This window comes from Meleagris gallopavo, chromosome 7, assembly GCF_000146605.3.
Source record: "Meleagris gallopavo isolate NT-WF06-2002-E0010 breed Aviagen turkey brand Nicholas breeding stock chromosome 7, Turkey_5.1, whole genome shotgun sequence".
Lineage (NCBI taxonomy): Eukaryota > Metazoa > Chordata > Aves > Galliformes > Phasianidae > Meleagris > Meleagris gallopavo.
In genome coordinates, this window is record NC_015017.2 from 13,592,222 (window position 1) to 13,613,724 (window position 21,503).

The 21,503-nt window shown below is 40.5% G+C and overlaps 2 protein-coding genes across 8 annotated transcripts in view; one reads left to right on the forward strand and one right to left on the reverse strand.

Annotated features, from left to right (window-relative positions):
• The window catches only part of PDE1A (phosphodiesterase 1A), a 164,118-nt gene extending 162,986 nt beyond the window's left edge, over positions 1–1,132 (forward strand). For all 5 annotated transcript variants that reach the window (XM_010713529.3, XM_010713528.3, XM_010713532.3 and 2 more), the window contains 2 exons: positions 471–590; positions 910–1,132. In XM_010713529.3, the coding sequence (XP_010711831.1) occupies positions 471–547 (77 nt within the window). In that variant the 3' untranslated portion in view covers positions 548–590; positions 910–1,132. The remainder of the gene's footprint in view (positions 1–470; positions 591–909) is intronic.
• A 9,925-nt stretch (positions 1,133–11,057) lies between these two features.
• The window catches only part of PPP1R1C (protein phosphatase 1 regulatory inhibitor subunit 1C), a 47,758-nt gene continuing 37,312 nt past the window's right edge, over positions 11,058–21,503 (reverse strand). For 2 of the 3 annotated variants that reach the window (XM_031554181.1, XM_019617079.2), the window contains one exon: positions 11,058–11,807. In XM_031554181.1, the coding sequence (XP_031410041.1) occupies positions 11,719–11,807 (89 nt within the window). In that variant the 3' untranslated portion in view covers positions 11,058–11,718. The remainder of the gene's footprint in view (positions 11,808–21,503) is intronic. The other variant, XM_031554182.1, reaches the window with a different exon arrangement.

Sequence of the window (21,503 nt, forward strand, 5' to 3'; positions counted from 1 at the left end):
CTACGTGTCACATTCCCTATCTGATTGAATTAATTAAACTTTCAAAACTTGACATTTGGCATCTTCCACTGTCTGAGAGCAATTTGTGCCTATTTTGGTTGCCTACATTGAAGAGCATTTAAACTGCACAGCTCTGCTAAGAGTGATTTGCGATTTTTTCAATAAATTAGAAGTTTAAAAAAAACACAAACAAACACTTCATTAACACTCACATTGTTGCATTTTTGTTTCATGGTTAGTCTATTGCTTTCACTCTATCTTTTGCACTTTAGATAAGCCACAATTAGTCAATTAAATCCAGTACTTTCTATGCTGAGAAAACAGTTAAAGAAAACTGTGAATGAACCCTCACTGTAACCTTAGTAAAAGAAAGGGGAAAGACATTACTGCCTGTCTAGAGCTCTGCAGATGCTATAAATTTCTTTCACTTCCTCACTCAAGTTCTTAATAACACTTTTTCTTTCTTCCAGGTGAGCCTACACACTGTAAGCAAACAGAAGATATAGTAAAAGCCACGGAACAGAATCAAGCACTGGTACACAACTAGGTTTACTGTTTCTTAAAAGCTTCTGACGTTTCTGGCAGGACAGGTACTTTTGTCATTTCTTTCTTATAAGGGTACCATAAAGGCTGGCTCATTGCTATTATTATTCTCTTTGTTCTATCCTAGTTGTGGGTTTATTACAAAACTTTGAGTCTGGAGCATGTTGCAACCCACTTTTTATGTCCCTTTAGAAGTCAATTCACCAAAACAAGGGAAAAATAATACTGTGTAGCTGAATTCTTAATATGAGACAAAATAACCATGCAATAAAACATCCTCAAGTTAAGTATACTGAATACTAGAAATGTGTGGTAATAGTAGTAAAAATCTGTTGTTTATGAATTTTTACCTGAACTCTGTTGCAGAAGAAGAACACTGTTCCTACCTCCATGCTCTCAGAGGCTGTTGTCTGTCAACTTAGATCATCTTGTTTCGGTGGAGACTGGGCAAAAGGATCGAAAGTGTAAAACATCAAACCCTGAGCTGGGAACTCAACGCACCGAACAACTCTCAAGATTTCCATCATATTTGTTGTTGCTTTTTCCTTTTCTATTCTGCTTTCTTAAACTGGCCAAAATAATTTTTCCAGCCAAAGTTGGACCTTGCTTTGTTGCATCACTGACACCAGCTGTTTCCAAGAGACATGTGAAAACATGTTAAAGATCATCTGCACTGGATTGCTGTTCCATGTCACTGCCACTGGCATCCAATGGAAATCGAAAGCCAAAACAAAAAACTGTCACAGACACTTGTTCATGCAACCATGCTGCATGCAACATGAAAGTTCTTCTTGTTAGCTTCCTTAAAATATCTGGAAATGTAAGTACGTGGACTGTGCAGGAAGTCATAGAGTTGTACTATCTAACCTGCATGAATAATGATTCTTTCCCATGTCTGCCACAGGGAGGGAGATGGTGTTTAACAAATCAGTATTGGAAATATCATCCAGTATTATGATTAAAACATACTCAGCCCTACAGTGTTTGTCAGATGTCAGCACTGGTGTCAACCCTACTACGAAGCTGGTGCTTATGGTTTCACAGGCAGAAGAGACTGCTACACAAATACACAAAAATTGCTGCCCTCCAGCAAAGCATAGTGTTGCCTCAGCCAGAACTGGAAGGTAACACTGAGGCCTTATATAATGAGTTTTCTCAAATGGAAAGGTGACAGCATGGATGCGACAAAGCCCTCCTTAGCTTTGCTTCGTTCAAACACCAGAACATCTTTCTCTGAGAGGCAGCACAAGCGGAGCACACAGGCGCTTACCTTTGCCGGATGTCTTGGAATGAGCCCTGCAGCCCAGCTGTGCCCAGAAGAGGTTCCACATTCATCTCTGCTCCCACCAAGCCTGATGGGACCTCGTGCAGCCTGCACCCAACCTCACTTCCCTCTGCTCTGGCCAACCAGGAACCTTCCTCTCTCCCTTCACCTTGCACTCTCCTGGTTAACTTGGGTCGCTGCGTTCCTTTTTTTGGATCCTGTATTACCTCAATGACCAAGTCTGCAGTCAGCCATGGGCCACACGGAGGAGGGCTTGTGAGGCAGCATTGCTCCCTGCTTTGCAGAGCCATGGGTGCTCATCCACTGCTTCAGGAACCTAACTAGAGCCTCCATGTACCACAGGCTCAGCCTCCAGAGAATGCGTTTTGTCCTGGCTGAAGAAGGAACAGTAAAGCAGCCACCCCACACGTAGGGGCATGTGCGTCTCTTTTCCTTTGACTGTCTCCTTTCTGACAGCAGAGTCATTGAAATTGAGCTGGGAACAATATGAGCTCAGAGCCCTGGGGCAAGGGCATGCCAAAAGGTGGAATTTCTGTTGTTGAATATGTAAGCCATATACACGCTATGCACAGTTAGAGTGTGTAGTTTTAACTTAAGAAATGTTTGTGCATATAGGTTGTAAAAAGTGCATTTAAATTGTTTTGTGTATCTGGTCCAGGGCTTGTATTTGGCATGGACAAAGTTCTGTACAGTGTAGCTGAAGAATGAAATGTTAACAAATGAAATTGTATCATATATGTTATAATGCAATTGATATTTTTTGCTAAGAGTTAAGAATTTATATATTCTGGCAGTGTTTGAGCAAATCCTTAGTAGCCTGGATCACTCTGTGCACCTCTGAATCCATTATGGGGAATGTTGGACACATTTTTTTCTTTATAATGAAATATTTCTTATTGTTGTCACACCAAAAAAGAGACATCATTTATATCAAACTTTTTTTTTTCATTGCAAATTGCCATATGCTGTGGCAGTAGAAAACTTTCCTGTTTAGGATCTGATATCTTTGGTCTTATGTCTTTTCTTTCAAAACAAGGGATCTTATTTCAGATATGTTGAGCATCTGCAGTTCCTGCCAAATTTTAAAAGTGCAAAAATTGAGAGAAATACTTAAAAATTAGGCCAGCTATGTCTTTGTCTGTGACAGTGCATTCATCAGCATTGTGATTTATCATTCCCTGAGACCAAAACTTTGGAGCAATCCAAATTTAATGTTTGTATTGTACTTTCAATTTCAGACTTCTACCATAGCTGAACTTGACTTTTTCTTTCTGTGATTGATATACTATACGAAAGTCTTCTTCTGGAAATACAAGCAGAACTTATAGCAGATTCTGCAGAATGCTGGGAGCATCTTGTGGGGCTTTTGGTGTCCTTCAGAAGGTAGGAGGAGCTCCTGAGCTCACAGGAGGCACTCAGTGCCTGCTTAACTCTTCATTCATACAGAAATGTATAAATAATTCTACTTCTTCATTTTTATACAGTCTTAATCACTGTGGTAGGTGTTACTGAAATAGAAGAGTCCTTAGTTTTCCTTTAAAGCCAGATAACTCTCTTTCTTTCTTTCTTCCTTTATTCTTAGCAAGGCTTTTTCCAGACACAACCCAAAGCTTAGCGTATTGTTTGGATGAGGAGAAATTTACTTTGGCTGAGGAGACCATAATCATTGTGTGTCAGTTAAGGCTATGACCTTGTGTGGAATTCACACTCAGATGGCAGAGCAGCTTCCTGTGGGGGGCCTCTCCCAGGCAGGACTTTCTCTCTGAACCCCATAAGGCTGCGCTACCAAAGCATTGCATGGGGCCATAAGAACTGGTGTTTATATCTGCATCTCTCCCACAGCATTATGGGCATGTACCCCTGCATTGAGCACACTGAGGAGCTGTAGCTTTAGATTAGCCCTCAAAATTTTTATTTTGTACTTTTATCTTGAGATATCTGATAAATATATTATGTAATATTGTTATGGTTTATGATCTAGCCAGTATTTTTTTATTTAATTTTCAACAAGGCAATCTACAACTGTGTGTTTCTATTCTGCTGTATTTGTCCGTATTTCCTATGATGATATTCCTAAATAAATTTGATTTGAGGGCAAAGATCATGAAGCTCCTGACTGTTAGTTACAAATCTGCTTGACTGAAGCATTTGCTTATTTCCATACAGTTGTCTCTGAAAAGTGGCAGAGCGGAGCTGTCTGTTCCTGTGCCCTTTGCCTACCTGTCACTCCATGCTTTGTCCATAGCTGTGCCACTTTGCTGCACCAACTCACTTGCATCCTTGTAGCTCCCTTGACAACACTTTCTCTCAATGTGCTTTACCTTTTTAACCTCTGCTACTCAGTCAGTCCTCATATGAAGGAAATCATAACCAATAAATGCATTGTTTCCCAAATCTTTTTACCATGGGCTGGCCAGTACTATTCAGGTCAGCACTGATTCTTCAGAATGCGTTCAGTTTTCAGAGACACCTCTATGGTGCAGGCTTTATTAGCAGAGTTCAGTGGAGCAGGGCCTCAACCTACTACAACTGGAAATCAATGGAAAGAATCCCATTGACTCAGACTTGTATTACACTCTAACAAGGTGCATGATGGCAATAAATCAAGAACAACTATGCCGTATCTAGTTCTTTTCAGCTCCATTCAGCCACATGCTCGGGTGCCTTTCATCTGTTGCATGTAAGGCAGAAGACAAACAAGCCGCTACTAAGACATCAAATATACAAATTAATCAAGATCCCTAGTGGAAATGTATAGAATATATGTTTTCAATTCACTACTTATGAGAAAGGGTAAAATATAATATTAACATTATTCAATAGCAGATTTAAAAAGACTTAACATTACGTTAAATTACAGTTACATTAAATTTTAGACAAAATTTGTTTGGGAGGGGAGTGTATCCAATTGTAAATCGTTCTTTGAAAAATCAAATCCTTCAAAACCTAACAAATCCTAAAAATTGAGTAGAAACAACATTTAGTAACGTAAAGAAAAGAAAGTGTCATCTCTCAGAAACGTTTAGCAAGTTCCCTGGGATAATTTTGCTTTACTGGTCATTTAATTATTTAGTGGGTCTCAAGAGACCTCTTGTCCATGTACCAGGACAAACATTCAGAACATTACAGAACTCTGGGCTTCTAAGTAAGTCCCCTGGGAATGAAAAGGCTACTCACAACCAAAGAGTAATAAATGTGGGGGGAAAAAAAAAAAAGAACTGTGCTGCAAAATACAGCAAGTATTGTGCTCAGGAAAGTCCTTTTCCTACAGCCCATTCTTACAGATCAGCAAAGGCACTACTCCAATAAGACACAGAGGGTGTACAGCTCAGCTCTTCAATCAAAAGGAAGGGAAGCAAGTTTTGGTGTTTGGTAAACTGTCACTTATTTAAGTAATTAAGTTGTTGAAGCAAATTAAACTTTGCAAAAAAACACTACCAGCAAACACAAAACAATCAAACAAAAAAGTCTCAACAAACCAAAGAACAACCAACCAACCAAAGATGCCACACCCCAAAGCCTAACCTCGAAAAGATAGTTGGAAGTCTGTTACCAACATTTCTTACATAAGGACTGATTACTGTTGGAGAACTTGTAATTAGCTATTGTTAATTTCTCTGTTTTCAGCTGCTTTACTGAAATTTTAGCTGTTTTTAATTCTTCTATTGAAATTATTCTTCCTTTTCTTTGATACCCCTCTCCTCTAAGAGAGAGTTATTTTATTCTTTCCAGTCAAAAATGAACATTTGCCTCTACTTCTTGAGGTACTCCAGTAGAGTTTAACTGGAATGAATGGTAGTGAATTTATGGTGAGAATTGTGACTTAATAGATGATGCATCTTTTTTTCAGCATTTCTGTATGAGGAAGACCCCTATTTGGCTAGTTGCAAGGTGATCTGGAGTAGGACAGAGCTGTGACTGCAGCCATAGGTAGTTTTGATGGACGTGTGTGTGTTCACAAGCAAATAATGGGCATGGGACCTGGGCTACAGAGTTGATATTCCCAGCAAATTAGAGAATAAAAATGACATGAGCAATTTAAATATTATTTATAATTGACCTTCATGTCTGTTTTTAATATTCAATCTGCAGAGTGTTTAAAAAAGCAATTAAAAGTCCCATATAATGTTAAAACCCCTGATAAATGCAATAAACAAATGACATATTCAAAGGAGAGAATCTATGTCCCATTAGGAGAGAAAAAGAAAGATGAGAGCAACATATGGCAGTATAATTAGCATGATTAGGGAAGCACATCAATAGAATTTATGCTGCAGGGAAAATGTAATAAGAAACCAACACACTTTCCTCACTGCCTTGAAAACTGCAAATATCGCTCTCTGAAAGGGAGAAGATGCAGAAAGACTCTCTGGCATTTAAAGCTCTAACTTGTGTTCTTCTGATTATTAAAGATGCACACAGCCATCTGCAAACCATTTATTTTTTGCAGAGTTCACATTGTCCCATTGCTTTGATTAATAAGGAGCAATATTACACCTCAGCTGCTTTTCAGAAAGATGCTATTTTGGAAACCTAATTAATACTCACTACACTGTTAGCTTGAGGTATTCGTTAGTGCCAGATACTGAGTTCTTATTTGTTTCTCATTATGTGGAGAGTACTGCTTCTCAATGCCAAGGTTTTTGTTTTGCACTTTGGAATAACCTTTTGACATCGCTGCTCCCCAGCCCTCCCTTCAGAAGAGCCAATAACACCTGTCGTCATTATTTCAGGATGCCCATTATATTATGTCTGTCAAAGACTACGGGGCTATTTAAATAGTTAGACAGTCCTGATGCACAGCAAATATCCCTGCCATTTTCTGAACAGTTGGGCCAAAGAGAAAAGAAAAATTTAGAAACGTGGCAACGCAATTGTAATTTCAGCTCACCACTAAGGGTCAGTATATACCAAGCAAATGCATCATTACAAGATTAAAAGAGTCAGTTTCTCCTAGCAGGAGCAGTGGATATATTTGTAGAAAGCACAGATTACTTTAGAAGCTACCAGAACCATCCAAACCTATAGCAGAAATGCCCCTGCTGCTGGCAATGAACACATACAGACTCCAACAGCCAGCTCTACTGTGTCTGGAGACCAGCAACGTGTCACCAAGCAGCCTGAGGCCCAGTGAAGGGGCACAGACACCTTGCCTGATATCTGCCCAATGTGCTGCTGCTGAGGATGGCCCTGCTGACTCACCGGGGAGAGCAATGAGAACAACACAGCACAAGAGACTCTGAACATCAACTCAATTGCCAAATGCCACACTCGCTGTGAAAAGGTCAAATGTAATTGCGTGTGTGACTAACTTACAGAGCAGCTGAGACTTCTATTGCAACTCACCATTGTGCTGAGCAGCTAAAGGAGAGAAAGGAATAAGGTAACAGCTATACACACACAAACAGAGGATGTAATCTCTATGAAACCAGCAGTGGAGAAGGTGTCAGCTATCCATCCAGTGCATGGCCAACTTAGTGCAGAGTTCCATGTGCCACCTGCAGCTCTGCCTTCTACAGACCTGCCAGCAGAAAGTACCTCAGAAAGTCACCTCATGTTCCTCAGCAATAAGGCTTCACATAGAAAGCCTATATCTCACCTATGTAAGAGAAAGAAAGGGGAAGGGGAAAGGAAAGCTGCATGAAAGGGAGGGGAGGGGAAGGGAGGGGAGGGGAGGGGAGGGAGGTAGAGGGAGGAGGGGAGGGGAGGGAGGTAGAGGGGAGGGGAGGGGAGGGGAGGGTAGGAGGGGAGGGGAGGGTAGGAGGGGGGGAACGAGGAGGGGGAGGAGGAGTGGAGGGGGAAGGGAGGGGCGAGTGGGGGGGAGAGGAGAAATCTGCACTGAGCTGGGCTTGCACTGAACTCATTTGCATGGTACCAGGTGCCAAATTTGCACAGAGGAGGCCCTAGAGCATGCAGGGCCACATGTCAGTCCCTTTCCACCCAACAGCAGCAATGGAGCCTACCCAGGCCAGGCAGACAAATACCCCTTCCCCAGAGAGCAGCCCTGCTCTGTCGTGCTACATGTGTAGATATAGGTTCAATAGCATCAGCAGCAGAATAACAAGTGGTAATTTTTGTCTAGCAAAGTAGCTAATCAGAGCCTTTCCCAGTTCACATCGTTGTAGACAACTAACAACACTTTGAGAAGACTGGGGTAGTCTTAAAATATTGCAAGAGATTTAGTAGTTAAACTGACAGTAGGATGACAGGAAGTTTTCTGTACACAGCACACCATACTTTTCCAAAAGAAAGGACACTGTCAGCCAAAACCTGTGGTCATTTTTGAACACAATTCCTCTGACTTCAATGGAAATTACACTTTAGAAATGACTTTTAAATCTTGGCTCTTACTTTGTATCTACTTAAGTATTATCTGCTTTTGCACCTGGAGAATAAACAACACATACCATCCTGTAAGTCAAGTCGTGGAATTTTTCCAACCAACTTATTAACACAATGTCTCAATAAATCAAAGGGAAGAATCTGTCATGGAATAACAAGTCTAACACAAGAAAAAAGAAATAGGGCTGTAAAATGCAATAACAAAGCGCCTTTAAATTGCTGTACATTAATGAGCTGTGGGATTCTGGGAAAAAGCTGAAATCAGTCCAAAGAGACAGTTTTCTTTCAAATCTTGCTGTAGCCATCATTCTGCAAATCATTTCCTGCAATATCTTGAAAGGAAGAACAGCAGCACAGAAAGGCCATAGGCGTAAGAACATGATGAGAGATGAGAAGGAAAAAACAAATCAGAGTTGCTTATTAAAGAAGAATTATACTCATTATTTGCCTTCTTTTTTTTTCCCAACCTTTTCTTTCTTTCTCCATCAGTTCAATCACGGAATATGGGCTAATACAATCCATCTCTAGAAGTGTTGCTTAAATTTTCTTGTGTCAACTTTTACACCACAAGCAATGCAGAAATCATCTGTGTTTCTGAGCAAGTGAAAGAGTAGAAATGTTTATAGTGATTGTTAATATTCAGCATCTTGAAAGGTGCTCAAGGAACTTGCTGTGTTCTACCTGATCCATCTACTCCAGTTCTCAGCTCTCCAGCAGTGCCACCAGCTGACTCTTCTCAGACGGTCAAACCGAGTAATAATAACATGGAAACAACATTTATGGAGGGTGAAACAAAGATTTCCAAAGGAAGATTGCCCAACAACATCCTGCTTTGTTTTCAAAAGCAGATTTTAAACAATATTAAATTTTCTAGAGTATTTAAAAGTAAACTACAAAAAAGATTGCTACCCTAAAGAAATGAATCCCTATAGTATAGGTGAAGCATCACCCAGGTGTTCTTTATTTTAATAATTTTCTTCCTTCCCCTTGCCAGTTTCTCTGTATCGTTAGAAACAGATCAAAGCTATCCCTGTTGCCTGTTTTGACTGCACACAGTATTTCGCATCATTGCAAAGAGATCTGCATGGTTTATTTAAGACTCTATAAAGCTGATCGTATTGCAAGATAGCCAGAACTTTCAATTGCACCCAAAGTGTATGAGAAGCTCTCTATTAACAGGACAGACTCCAATACTGACTCATAGGGAACACCACTTGTGACAAGTTGCCAGTTGGATTTATCTCCACTCACCACCACAGCTGGTTCCTTACCCAGCAAAAAGTGTACCTGTCCAAGCCATGGGTGGGAGATAGTTTGAAAGGCTTTGCTGAACTCTAGGTGGAACTATGAGAGCAGCCTTTCCCTCATCCACCAAATGAGTCAATCATAGAAGATCAAGTTGGTCAACAACACCTTCCTTTCATGAACCCATGCTGGCTGTACCTGATCCCCCAGTTGTCCCACACATGCCATGTGATCACACTTTCTGTCTTCCCAGACATTTCTGTCCTGGGGTTCAGTGATAAATCACTGCAGTTCTACAGCTCTGCTCCATGGTAAGCACTTAAGTGAATATTTTTCTTTTTTTCTCGGCTCTGATGTTTTACTCCCTCTTTCCTTGTAGCCTTCCTTATGGTATACCTCTCAAGTGGAAGATCAGACAGTTTGCTTAATTCTTTGATTTAAAAACTGTTGTCGTAGAGAAAAATGTGCATTCTATCCATGTCCTTTAGGTGAGGTTAACACCAGCAAATGGTGACGTGGGTCCGCAGAAACGTCTGAGGGACAAGTCCTGTCATTTCACCAAAATTGTTCAATCTGTTCCTACACTTAGACATGCTGTGTGCATAACCCTGGGTCAGGACAGAGAAAGCAACAGGCTTTTAAAATGATATAACACAGCTGGAATATTTAGAGATGAGGGAGGTGATAAGACCTGCATTTAGAGAAGCATTCAAATTGAGGCGTGGCTATCTGAGGCCCTTATCAAACTATGGAGCTTCATCCAGATAAGGACTGTTAAACAGGCTTCTTGTTCTCTCATCACTGCATTAACAGCTCTGCAATGCATTCAGATCTGGTTCAAACTGAATCTAATTTATAAATCTAATTCGTAAAGTGTAATCATCTTTCAGACCAACAGTGATCCTGAAACAAGCTATTTGTAATGAATTCTCTATATATTTATCAGGTATTTTGTGCTGCCTCTGAAATGCTGAAGTCCCAAAGTTCCTTGTGTTTGTATCGTCTACTACAATTTATGCATGTTTTATTCCTTTGGCCCATAGATACCTCTTACGTGAAGCCTCTGGGTACTAATAACCAGCAAAAATTAATACAAATGTGTTTTATCAGCCAGTGACAGAATGCCTCTATATTGGTCACCATTTTACTGCCGCAGCCAGGGTTAAGTGAAGAGCCTGGCACAGTGCAAAATCAAAGCCGAGACAAAGCTGGGAGCAGAGCCCAGCTCCTCTTGATACCATTCCAGTCTTGACTTTGACCTGTTCAGATGTTTTATGAAGGGTCACTTCCCTCCTTTCCTTGTTTGTAGCACAGAAAGCCCTCAGCCCTGTAGCTGTTCCTGCCCAACTGAAGAGTCCTTTCAGTTCTTCCTGTGCAGCTGAACAGAGCTAGAGTCACAGAATCTGATTGCAATAATGGTGACAAAGAGGACAGATACTGGAGTGCAGATGGAGGGCAACAAGATGGCTCCCAGCTATAAAGGAACACTTGTTAACAGATCCATTTCTCAGCGGGTCTGCTCAAGCTGTGGATGAAATCATCATGCAAGGCATAGACAGAAGGTTCTGTGTTTTCTTATGCCTGGGTGCCTGGTGTGGTTTTTTTTGTTTGTTTCTCTCTCTCTTTTTTTTTTTTTGCTACCTCAGCCCTCTGAGATTGACTAAAAGCAGTGGAAAGTTTAGTCTTTGTATCAAACTTAGCTAATACGAAAGTGCAGTTAATCTTAAAGCCAGAGAAGTATTTTAACTGTTGCGTATCTGGGAGACACCAAAGAACATCTTTACATACTTCTCCATTGGACTGAAGAGGCATCTCTGCTTATTTTGTTCCTGTCTGCATTACTGCAGGTCACTCTAACATTACTGGTAAAAGCAGCCCTTAACTAATGGGATCATTCTATACAAACACTCCTCCACAGGCTAGACAAACCCACGGTACAACATACAGTCTTGTCTAAAGGAACATATTATTTATTTTGTAGCTCTTAAATGGGATTTATTTACAACAGGTCTTAGAACACAGCTCACACGCAGAAGTTAAGCTTTGGCAGTACTGCCATCAGATCACTACCATGTTTGCAACGACATTTCTACGTCGTAGAAAATCAAAGAAGAATGACGTTAAAACAACCATTTTATCTCTGGGTATAAGGCTCACAGAACAGATTTGCAGGTGGCCATAAAGCCCAATCAAGGTGTGCCCCCAGCACACCCTGCTGTATGGGAACATAAGTGGTGGTGAATGGTGGGACACACGCACAGTGTCACATCGCGGTACCTGACCCCCAAGCAGACTTGCATGGCTTAGTGGTCCCATTCCTCTTCTCTTTCACCAATTCCCTCTTCCTCCTCTGGGAATGCTGAATCACTCTGACTCTTCAGATGCTTTATCCCTGAAAATATAATAGTTAAAATTCGTGTTAGTTCATATCAGACATATTTTTTCCATGAAGGAAGAAACTAAATAAATAAATGGAAATATTTTTACTGCCCATACTGGTGCCCTTTCCCAAAAAACTCTTCATTCAAAGAGTACTGTGATGTATTTCCAACAGATATATTCTCTTCCTTGAATATGGGCCCTTTGGAAATTTATCGTACATTGTAGGAACAGAACAGCCTCTTTTCTCTTAGAGATCAGATTAGAATTGCCACCAGTATAAAGCAAGGTTTGAGTTTTAAAGGCTGGGAGAGTAGGTGTAGGAATCATTTTGCCTGAGCCTTTTCCTGAGGTTGATACGCTGAAGGTCCTTGTTCACTCCAAAATATGGGAAGATTTTTCCAAATTCATCACTTGAAGAATTTCCAGTTATTCGAATTTAATGAAGTTACAAGCAGCTGAAAGCAGAATCTCATAGAAGTTCTAATAAGGGGAGTGCAGCCCGCATCCAGCAGGAGCCAAGCTCAGCTCAGTGCTGGCCTCCAGGCTCCCTCGCTTTCAAACCCATACAAGCAGCACTTAGTTCCCTGGGAAACAGTTGTTCAGATGTAAAACATGCAAATAAATTAATGCTTCCTAGCACAGTATGTGTTAAGTGTGCCCTACAATAATCAACACATATCCAATTAAGTAACTGTGATGATAAGTGAAGAAACACTTCGAGTGCTCAGCTACCACCATGCTGGTCTCTTTAGCAATGCCCTTCAGTAAAACAAATAATTTAATATGATTTCATTTAACTAAAGGTTAAAAGAACATTCGTTTTAAAATGATACTATGTATGTACGGCAAATTCATCTCCTTTTCTTTATCACTGTACTGGTCTAACGTGCACTATTCAGTATTTCAGATCATAGAATCACAGAATTGCTCAGGTTGGAAAAGACCTTAAAGATCATCAAGTCCAACCACAATCTAACCATACTACCCTAACTCCAACAACACAACATGCTAAATCATGTCCCTGAGAACCACATTCAAATGGTTTTCAAACACGTTCATGGATGGTGACTCAACCATCTCCCTGGGGAGCCTATTCCAGTTGCTTAACAGAAGGGATCACTAGGAATCAGGGAGCGTTTTGAAGATGAAATTCTCACACACCAGGCCACTTTCACTGTCAGTTAGTCGTTTTTCATAACCTCCTCTCTACATCCTGATCTCCCCATTGCCAGTCACAGAATACCATGCATCTTTAGGATGTACAGACTTGCACCATTTCCTACACTGGCCAATGCATGCAGAAGACTCACGAAGCCATCATTCACAAACCTCAAAAATGTTGTGGTGGAGATTGCCAGAATTATTTGATCTTGAAAGCATTATTATGAAATAAGAAGGTTATGCAATGAAGGAAGTTGTTATGAATTGAATTATAGGCCATGAAACTCCAGTCAGTACTGCATTCTAAGCCAATTGCTGAGAAGTTAGATCTGTTCATATCCAGCATCTTTGTCTAGCAATATTGTTTGCTAAAGGGTTATATTCTGGTTGGAGATCGAGTAAAAACTTACTACTCAAGTCACTCCAACTGTTCTTACTACTGTTGCTATGGTGGTGTTTGTTTAATAAAAAGAAAAATATTTCTTTTTCATTTTTTCACTCTTCTTGCACATCGCACTGTGAAACAGAGTTCATACCCCTCTCTTCCTAAACAGTAATCAAGAGGGACCAGAATGTTGTCTGGGTTTTGTCCCTCTTCATTGATGAAGCAAGGCATTAAGGATGAACAACAAATGTAGACAGAAATTTTACTCATTAAAACAAAAAAACAACAAACAGAAAAACAAAACAGAACAAAACACAAGAACCCAAAGACAGGATATTTTAGAAGACACTGCTTGTACATCCAGAAGATCTGAGTTCAAATAATCAAGTCACTCATTTTGCATAAACCACTTCAACGTAAACTTTATAGTATCAATAACTGCAAACAGAGAGAACTGCAGATGCAAACCCACAAGTGAGTCCCCCATCTCAACAATGCCCCTTACTGCAGGCAGTGGTTAATCCTGAACCTGTGGGCACATTGCCCATAAGCTCTCTCACTGTCCAGTCCCCAGCCCAGGTGCTTGTCCCTGCTCTCCTGTGGGGGTGGCTTGTGGGGTCTAAGAAGTCTCCCTGCTGGTCCCCAGACCTGCTCCAGCTGGGACTCTGCTCTTCTGAGAGCAAAGCCTTTCCAGCCTCGCTGCTGCTCACTGCCCCCAGACACAGCTTCACTTTCTGCACACTCACCACAACATCAAACTCACCGGTTGCCCAAAATCATTGTATTCTGCTTTAAAGCAAAGCTTGTCTAAACACTGACATTTGTTTTTTTCTCCCTTTTCTTCCCCACTCCATTGTTTCTGAAGCCAGCTTGACAAGAATTGCTTTTCCTCAAAGGGTTCATATTTCACTGTAGGTAATTTAATCCAATTAATGCTGATGAAAAAACCCTTAATGCCAAGCCATATTCAGCAGACGTGCACTAATACACTTTGAACTGTTAATTCTTTTTAGATGAAGTCACTGCCTCAAAGCATATTTCTAGATTACTTATAAATTATGAGTGCAAATGGGACAACTTCCTGGCATTTTTGCAGTCACATAATAACATCTATGCTGTTTAATCAACAATCTATCCATCTGACCAAAGCATCAGATTAAAAGGCTAAGATATAAAACAACCAAGTGCTCCTGAATTAAATTTCTACCTTTTAAAAAAAAAAGTAATTAAGGTAGTACTCCATCTCTTGTAATTAAGACAGTTCCTCTTCCTATTTAACTCTTCTGCCTTCACTCTGCTTCTTTGCCCAAGGAACACTGTTGACATTTATGAAACTTCGGGTTGAAGTCAGCTTGGCAATCTGAATTCCCAGCAGTTTGAAGGGTTATTTAATTTTATGATTTAGAACATATTCTCTCCCTATTGAAAACCGATATCCAAATTTTCAAAAAAGAGTGGAAGCTGAAGCTGAGCCACAGACAAAGCAGGCTACCTTTCAGACTTTCAGTACTTAGATCACTTTGAAATTATCAAGCAAATAAACCTGGACAAAGAGGATGATAGCCAAATGAAAATGTCTACTTTGTGCCAATCCTAAATGAAATACTCTCTAGTTCCTTCAGCAAAAATGGGAATATCAAAACAAAAATAATGTATTCAAACCCTAGATTGGGAGAAATGTCCTTTTGTGGAACATTTGTTCTGAATTTGTCAATCAGTCCAAAATATTTTGACTTCACTAAAGCTCTTTTGCCATATTTTGTTTTCAATTCAGACAAATTTTTGAAATAATAATTAAAAAACAGCACAATAACAACAAAAAAAATACATTTCATGAAGAAAAAGCCTCCACCACACATCTGGGACTTACTCACAGTACTGGTAAGCAGGCTCCAGTTGGAGGCAGCCATGTAGAGCCCAGGAGAGCTGGCAGGTCTCTGGGAGCAGCCTCCTCCCAGCACAGGCATGGTCTGCACTGCTGCAGAAAACAAGCAGCTGTACCAGAAGTCCGTCTTGGGAAAGCAGGGACTCTGTGAGTGAGCTCCATTACCAAAAAGATGATGTATACAACTGGTGAAAATGAAGACAAGATAAAACTGAAGAATATAAGGAAATTAAGTGCTCAATGCCTGTCTTCACAAGAGCAACAACCCAGCCTCTTTGGCAGCTCTGGCACCCTCACCCGATTGCATGTCCCCCTGCAGAGTCTCTTACAGGTAGTCTCATAGCCACCAATGGTACAAAGAAAATCCAATAGTAATCTGTGAAATTACAGGTACAAAACATACAGACCCAGCCCTTGACAAGTCCCACAAGTGGACACAGCCAGGCCTATTGGCATTGCAGGCCTTGGTCTCACTCTTCCAGATCTCAATGGGACATTCTCTTCTTTTTTTCAGGAAAAGAAAGATCAGCTTTTGTGATTGATCTTATCTCCAGTTATAAAGAAGAAATAATAGCTTACTTACAGTGAATGTATGTACAATTCTATAAATACAAGTTTAGTCTGATTTTAAAGTTAGAGAAATAAGAAGTGACACACAGATAGGTATTCTCAGACTCCTGTTTAGATTATCCAAAGAAAAGCAAAGCCAGGCTGTGGGCTGTGGCTGTGGCTGTCTTACTGTGATGGAGTCTTCGAAGGCCAGCACGCATGGTGGGTCTTTAGAGTTCAGGACAAGAATTTGAAGGACCAATGTGGCAGTTTAAACTAAGCTGACATTTTAGCAAGCTGTAAATCAGAAAAACAACGTGTGCTATGTTATTTTATATATTAGCTCAGACCGAGGAGAAGAAAAAGTTATCATGTGTTTAATGTGTTTATGAGACCAAGATACTATTCAATCCTCATTTATATTTACTTTTTCTTTTTTTTCTCAATAACATGGATCTTTTTCAAAAACACAGATAACCAAATGAAAACAAATTATCTGAAGTACTGGCAAATCTAACTTGTTTATGTAGGTCACACCTGGAGTAGATCAGCATATCCGGCAGGTCACCACGGCCTCGTAAATATTTGTGAATGACCTTTCTGATACCAAGCAATGAGGATTGCCTCATTTTCTAAATGCATGATGGCTGTTACTAACTCATCTTTTAGCTCCAGATATACAATACTTAATTCCCACGGTGAGCCTCTTAAATGACAAATTTGAGGACTTGTGCTATTTTCTCTTCAGTCAAAAGACCCAGTGTTACACTGGCACAATGAAGACTGTATGAGAGCAGCAAATTCATGTTGAAAAATTCCAGCTGTTTTCCATTTTATTCTCTCACATTGCACTTTCTACTCCAGTTTCCTCTCCCAGAAGCTGCCTAAAGCAGCTCTAACTCCTTCACACCAGCATGAGGGATCTGCTTCAGCTCAGCAACGCTTGGTCAATACTACATAGGCTGGCCGGAACAAGCACCGGACACAGGGGTCAGTTGAGCTGTGATCAAGGGACAGCAACCTTCACTTACAGTAGCCAACAGAGTAAACTAAGGCTTTTGTTGCTCCAGGCTGGGATATAATCATCTCCTTTTGCTTGTTCCCTTGCTAGCAGGGATCAGTCTGTCCTAAGAGTTTCAACAGAAAGTGGAAGATGTTTCAGACTGCAACAACCTCAGCCCACCCTTACTTCACTCTTTGGAAAGCCAGAAAACATTTCTCAGCTGATTATGTGGAAGATGGCTCTGGGTCAAATACCTCAATGACGGCTCGAGGTGAAAAACATGGCGAGATGGTTCCCACGTGCTTAATGATGGGCTCACTGGGCTGCCAGAGCTTGCAGAAGGGACAGTTGAAATTCTACAGCTGACATCTTTTCATCCTACTTTTTCACAGTTCAGATAGAGGCTTAGAGTTGTCTGCTCCAACTCCGTGTGCTCATGGTGAGGCGGCTGAAGCAGCCCACATGTCCTGAAGCATCCACAGCCAAGGTGCTGCAGGCCATCAAAGCTGATTTACATAAATAAAAGCTAATAACTCACTGCCTGGTTGTCTCTCTGTAAGGCAAGGAAGGTTCTTTTAATCCTGAGGATGTCTATAGTTAAAACTTGAACCATAAATAGGATGATTAGCTCTGTTTGTACTGCCCTGGTACTGTAACATAGCTCCAATGCTCACCCCACTGGGCAGGTAACGTTTGCTCAGTAAGCTTCTCTGCAAAATTTAACTGCCCTGTGTAAGAAGAAAGTTTGTATGTTCTAAACGCATATAGCTTTTTGTTAACTGCAGCAAGGAAGATTTAAGAAGTTGTATACGAGGAATGAGGAGGCATATGTACATTTGCAGAACTGAGCACTACTGTAGGCTTAGGGAGATATGAAACCTGAGACCATATCCAGGTCTAATGCACCAGCTGTGGCTGGCTTCTCTTACAAGGACAGGTGATTAAATTTAGGTCCAGTCACAGACTAGAGGCAAAATCACCAACAGTTCGATTCTAGCCCCTTTTGCTAGAATGTATCACTGGAAATGTTTATTCTGAGATACAAAGGCCAGCATCATCACGCTCTCATGAGTATTGGTCTTGCTGCTCAGCAAACATTTTTACTCAATTCAGAATTATCTTTGGAGGTTTTTTTAAGTGCAAAGATATATGATTCTCCTCCGTGTTGATGATGATGATACACTTTATAAAAGGTAACCTCATTGACAACATCCTCACTTTCTCTCCATTTCCTAGGTCACTCTCTTGTTCCTGCTCACAGCTGTAGCACCACGAAGAACAACTCTGTGGGATGTCCTGTGGCACTCTGGGTGGAGAGTGCACAGATGCCCACTGACCTTTGCATGCTTTTGAGAGGAACAACGCTGCTTCCGAGCCCTCACACAGCCAACATAGTTTGATTCTCCACTTGGCATCCTGTAGCATAGCCAGGGTAACTACACGACTGACAGCTTAAGTGGAACGGAGTCAGGACAAAGCATCTATAAAAATGACAGCAGCAGACTTCAACAGCTGAATATTTGTACTTGTTTAGAGCTTTGCAATAGTTGCTTGCCTGAGATTAGAAATAAAGCCCTGAAAGTAAAAAATTTCCTTTATGAGAAGAAAAATAAAAAGATATTGCCAAAACATTTTATAGTAGTGAGGTATAAACACTAAGTTTTGCCTAGTTTTTTTTTTAACATGAAAATCTAGGCATGCTATAGGAAAAGTAATTAACTTTTTATCTGAGATGAAAACACAAGGGAAATTAACTTAAACACTCAGAGATTTGTGTACTGAGGTCCTTACTGAAAATGCTTTATGAAGCATTTCGATCTCTACAGCTCTATGAGACTTTTCTGAGCAGCTGTATTTCAGTTTCTTTTAGACGTTCTTATCTGACTTCAGTGTTAACAGACAGAATTATCCAGCTGCTCCTCTTTTCTGAACAATTGCACCATGGCTCTACTTTTTCATATTTTTTGGCCAATACAGGGATTTTTCTGAGGTCAAGAAACCTAAACAGAGGAGAAAAAAATGACTGCCACATCCTGAGAGGAGAGAATCCCTGGCAGAGGCAGGAAGCTGCTGAGCTCCAGAGCAGGAGGCTGAGCCCACAGTGGGATGAATGAAGTTCTGCATGTAAGGGCTGAGCAGTTTCTGGTGCTTCACAGCTTCCTCTTCTCCATCCCAGGTCTTGGCAGAGAATCCCAACCCCCAACTGTATTTTCTATTTTTGACATTCTTTTTGTGGACATCATTTCTTTGCTTGGCCTAGATCAGAAACAGCACAAGGTTTCTGATCTAGGCACAAGGTTAGTAGCAGACCTGAATCTCATGCGGAGTGCTTTGAAGCCTGAGATTTTTAGAGTGCAGATAAAAAGTACAACTCACTGGGAAGCTTTCTAACCAACAACAGGATCAACAACTCTGTTGGTCAGCAAAAAATGTAACTCCATCTTTCACTGCCATAATTCCATGTTCTGTGTGGCTTTCACTTTTAATTAATCCAGTCTGTTTGATTTCTGTCAGAAGTCTATAAGCTTCTCCATTAATTTGCTGATGAATCCCATACTGAGTTGTAATTACACTCTTCACTGTGAACCTTCTTATGATGACAAAGGAGATAGAATTTTGGCATCCTTATAAACTGACATCAGTAATATTGTAAACTTTGGGATGAGCTCTCTCGTTCGTTTAAGTATCTCACAGATTCCTTCAAAATGACAAAAACATTGCAATGATTGAACAAGTGATTGATAAGTCCATGTTTACAGTAAATTACCTCCATCGTAGTTCCTTCATGGGTGACAGATGAATAGCAGGCAATTCCCATTTTCTATGTGTTACAGCTATGGTAGTTGCAGTGCTTACAACCAAAAAGGAATCTGTTGGGAAGAATGAGCCTGCTCTATTTTCACGTCATTGTCTGTGAGGTGCTCAGATCTCTTCAAACAGCTGGGATCTGCTTCAGAAGGCAAAAGCTGAACATGGTTCGAGTCTTTCCTGTAGCCCCAGGCAGCAGACATTTTATGCTAACCGAAGCAAATCCAACACAGCAAGATACAACAAAGTCAGTCTGAACATCTAAGAGCATCAGAGCTCTTCTGGGAGATCAGAGCCAGTCCAGTCCCTCTTCTCTTTTAACGCCCTGGTTACTAAAGAGGTGTTTCCCATGCTAGAGCTTTGGAGCTTGCAGCCTGCACTAACTTTTGATTCTGAGACATTTTTTCACTGTATTGACCAAGCAAACTGATGCTTAGAATAGTAGAGCGCTGTTGCAGAAGTAGGAAACGTAACACCACAAAAGATGTCATCCATCAGAACAAAGGTGAAATTCTGGTATGAGCAGCTGCAAGATGAAGTTTTTAACATGCTCGCCATTACCATCCTATGAAATATATTGCATTTCAGAAATGGCAAATAAAACAGCTATTGAATGACAGAATTGGTGAGGCTGGAGTGGTTCCTCAAGGGACATCCAAACCCAACCGGGTTGTCCACGATCATGTCTGATCAGGTTTAGAATATCTTCAGGGAAGGAAACTGCAAGCTTTCTAGGCAACCTGTTCCACTGTTTGACTGCTCTCACAGCAAAAGCAAACAAAAAAGTATGTTAAATTGAATTTCATCCACTTCAGTTTGTGCCCTTTGACTCCTGTCCTCACATCACATATTAGCTCCTCATTTTCTAAAGCAAAGAATTGTCACCAAGGGAACTGTGCCTAACATTGCTATTTAATAAGGCATAGATATACTTAACATAAAACTGCAACTGTAGTCTGGAAAGTAACTAAACAGAAGTTGTACATGGATGGTAAATAGATATCCTTAATTTTCACCGTTGTTCCCAGTGTTCAGATAGGTTTTTTTAAAGAATCTATGCTCCTAACTCATAAATAGTTGGCTCTCCTAAAAGCTGCAGCTAAAAACACACTAAAGAGTGTGAACTTATCATTTCTAACAGCTTGACATCCCAATCCAGTCTGAGACTATGTGAATACTTTTGTGTGCTGAAATCTTCTGAGACACACCAGGCTGCCCTGTAGAAGCAGGAATAACACAGCTTTCTGACAACTGAAAGTCTACCAAATTCTTATTCCTAAGACAAATTTAAAACAAATACTAAGAAATCAGATATTCAACATGGAATGCAGCTACCAGAAACGATTTGCATTGCCACAGATACAGCTAGTCTCACTTCACAGTTGCCATAGGCAGCAAAACATCAGCAGCAAAATCTTTAGTGGCTCTTCATTGTGTGAGTGACTCAAGCTTGTGAGAAACCTATATCTCCTGGTTTGCCTAAGGCATCAAAATACCCCAGAGCCAGCATCCAGTGCAACCAGAATGTAATTACATCCTGGAAGCACATGATCTGGCACTTAAATTAATAGTCAGAGACTGGAAACAAGCATTTCTCTCAATTCTGGAAAGTGAAAATAATAATATAGGAGAAAGAATATCAGTTTTCTTAGTTTAATTGTGGAAAATATAGCCAAAGTGCAAAAATGGTAGACACATCTCTACACAATTAGACACGTTCATTTCAGACTCATAGATTCTGTAAAAGTGAGTTTTAATACTTTTCTTACTGTTGATCTTACCAAGAGCGAGATTGAAGGGAAAATGAGGCTCTGAGCGCTGCAGGATTTGGGGAAAACCAGTGACAGCAGGTGAAATGCAGTAATAACCTAACAGATTTTAGATGAGAGATGTAAGTCATAGGTGGACTTCGACA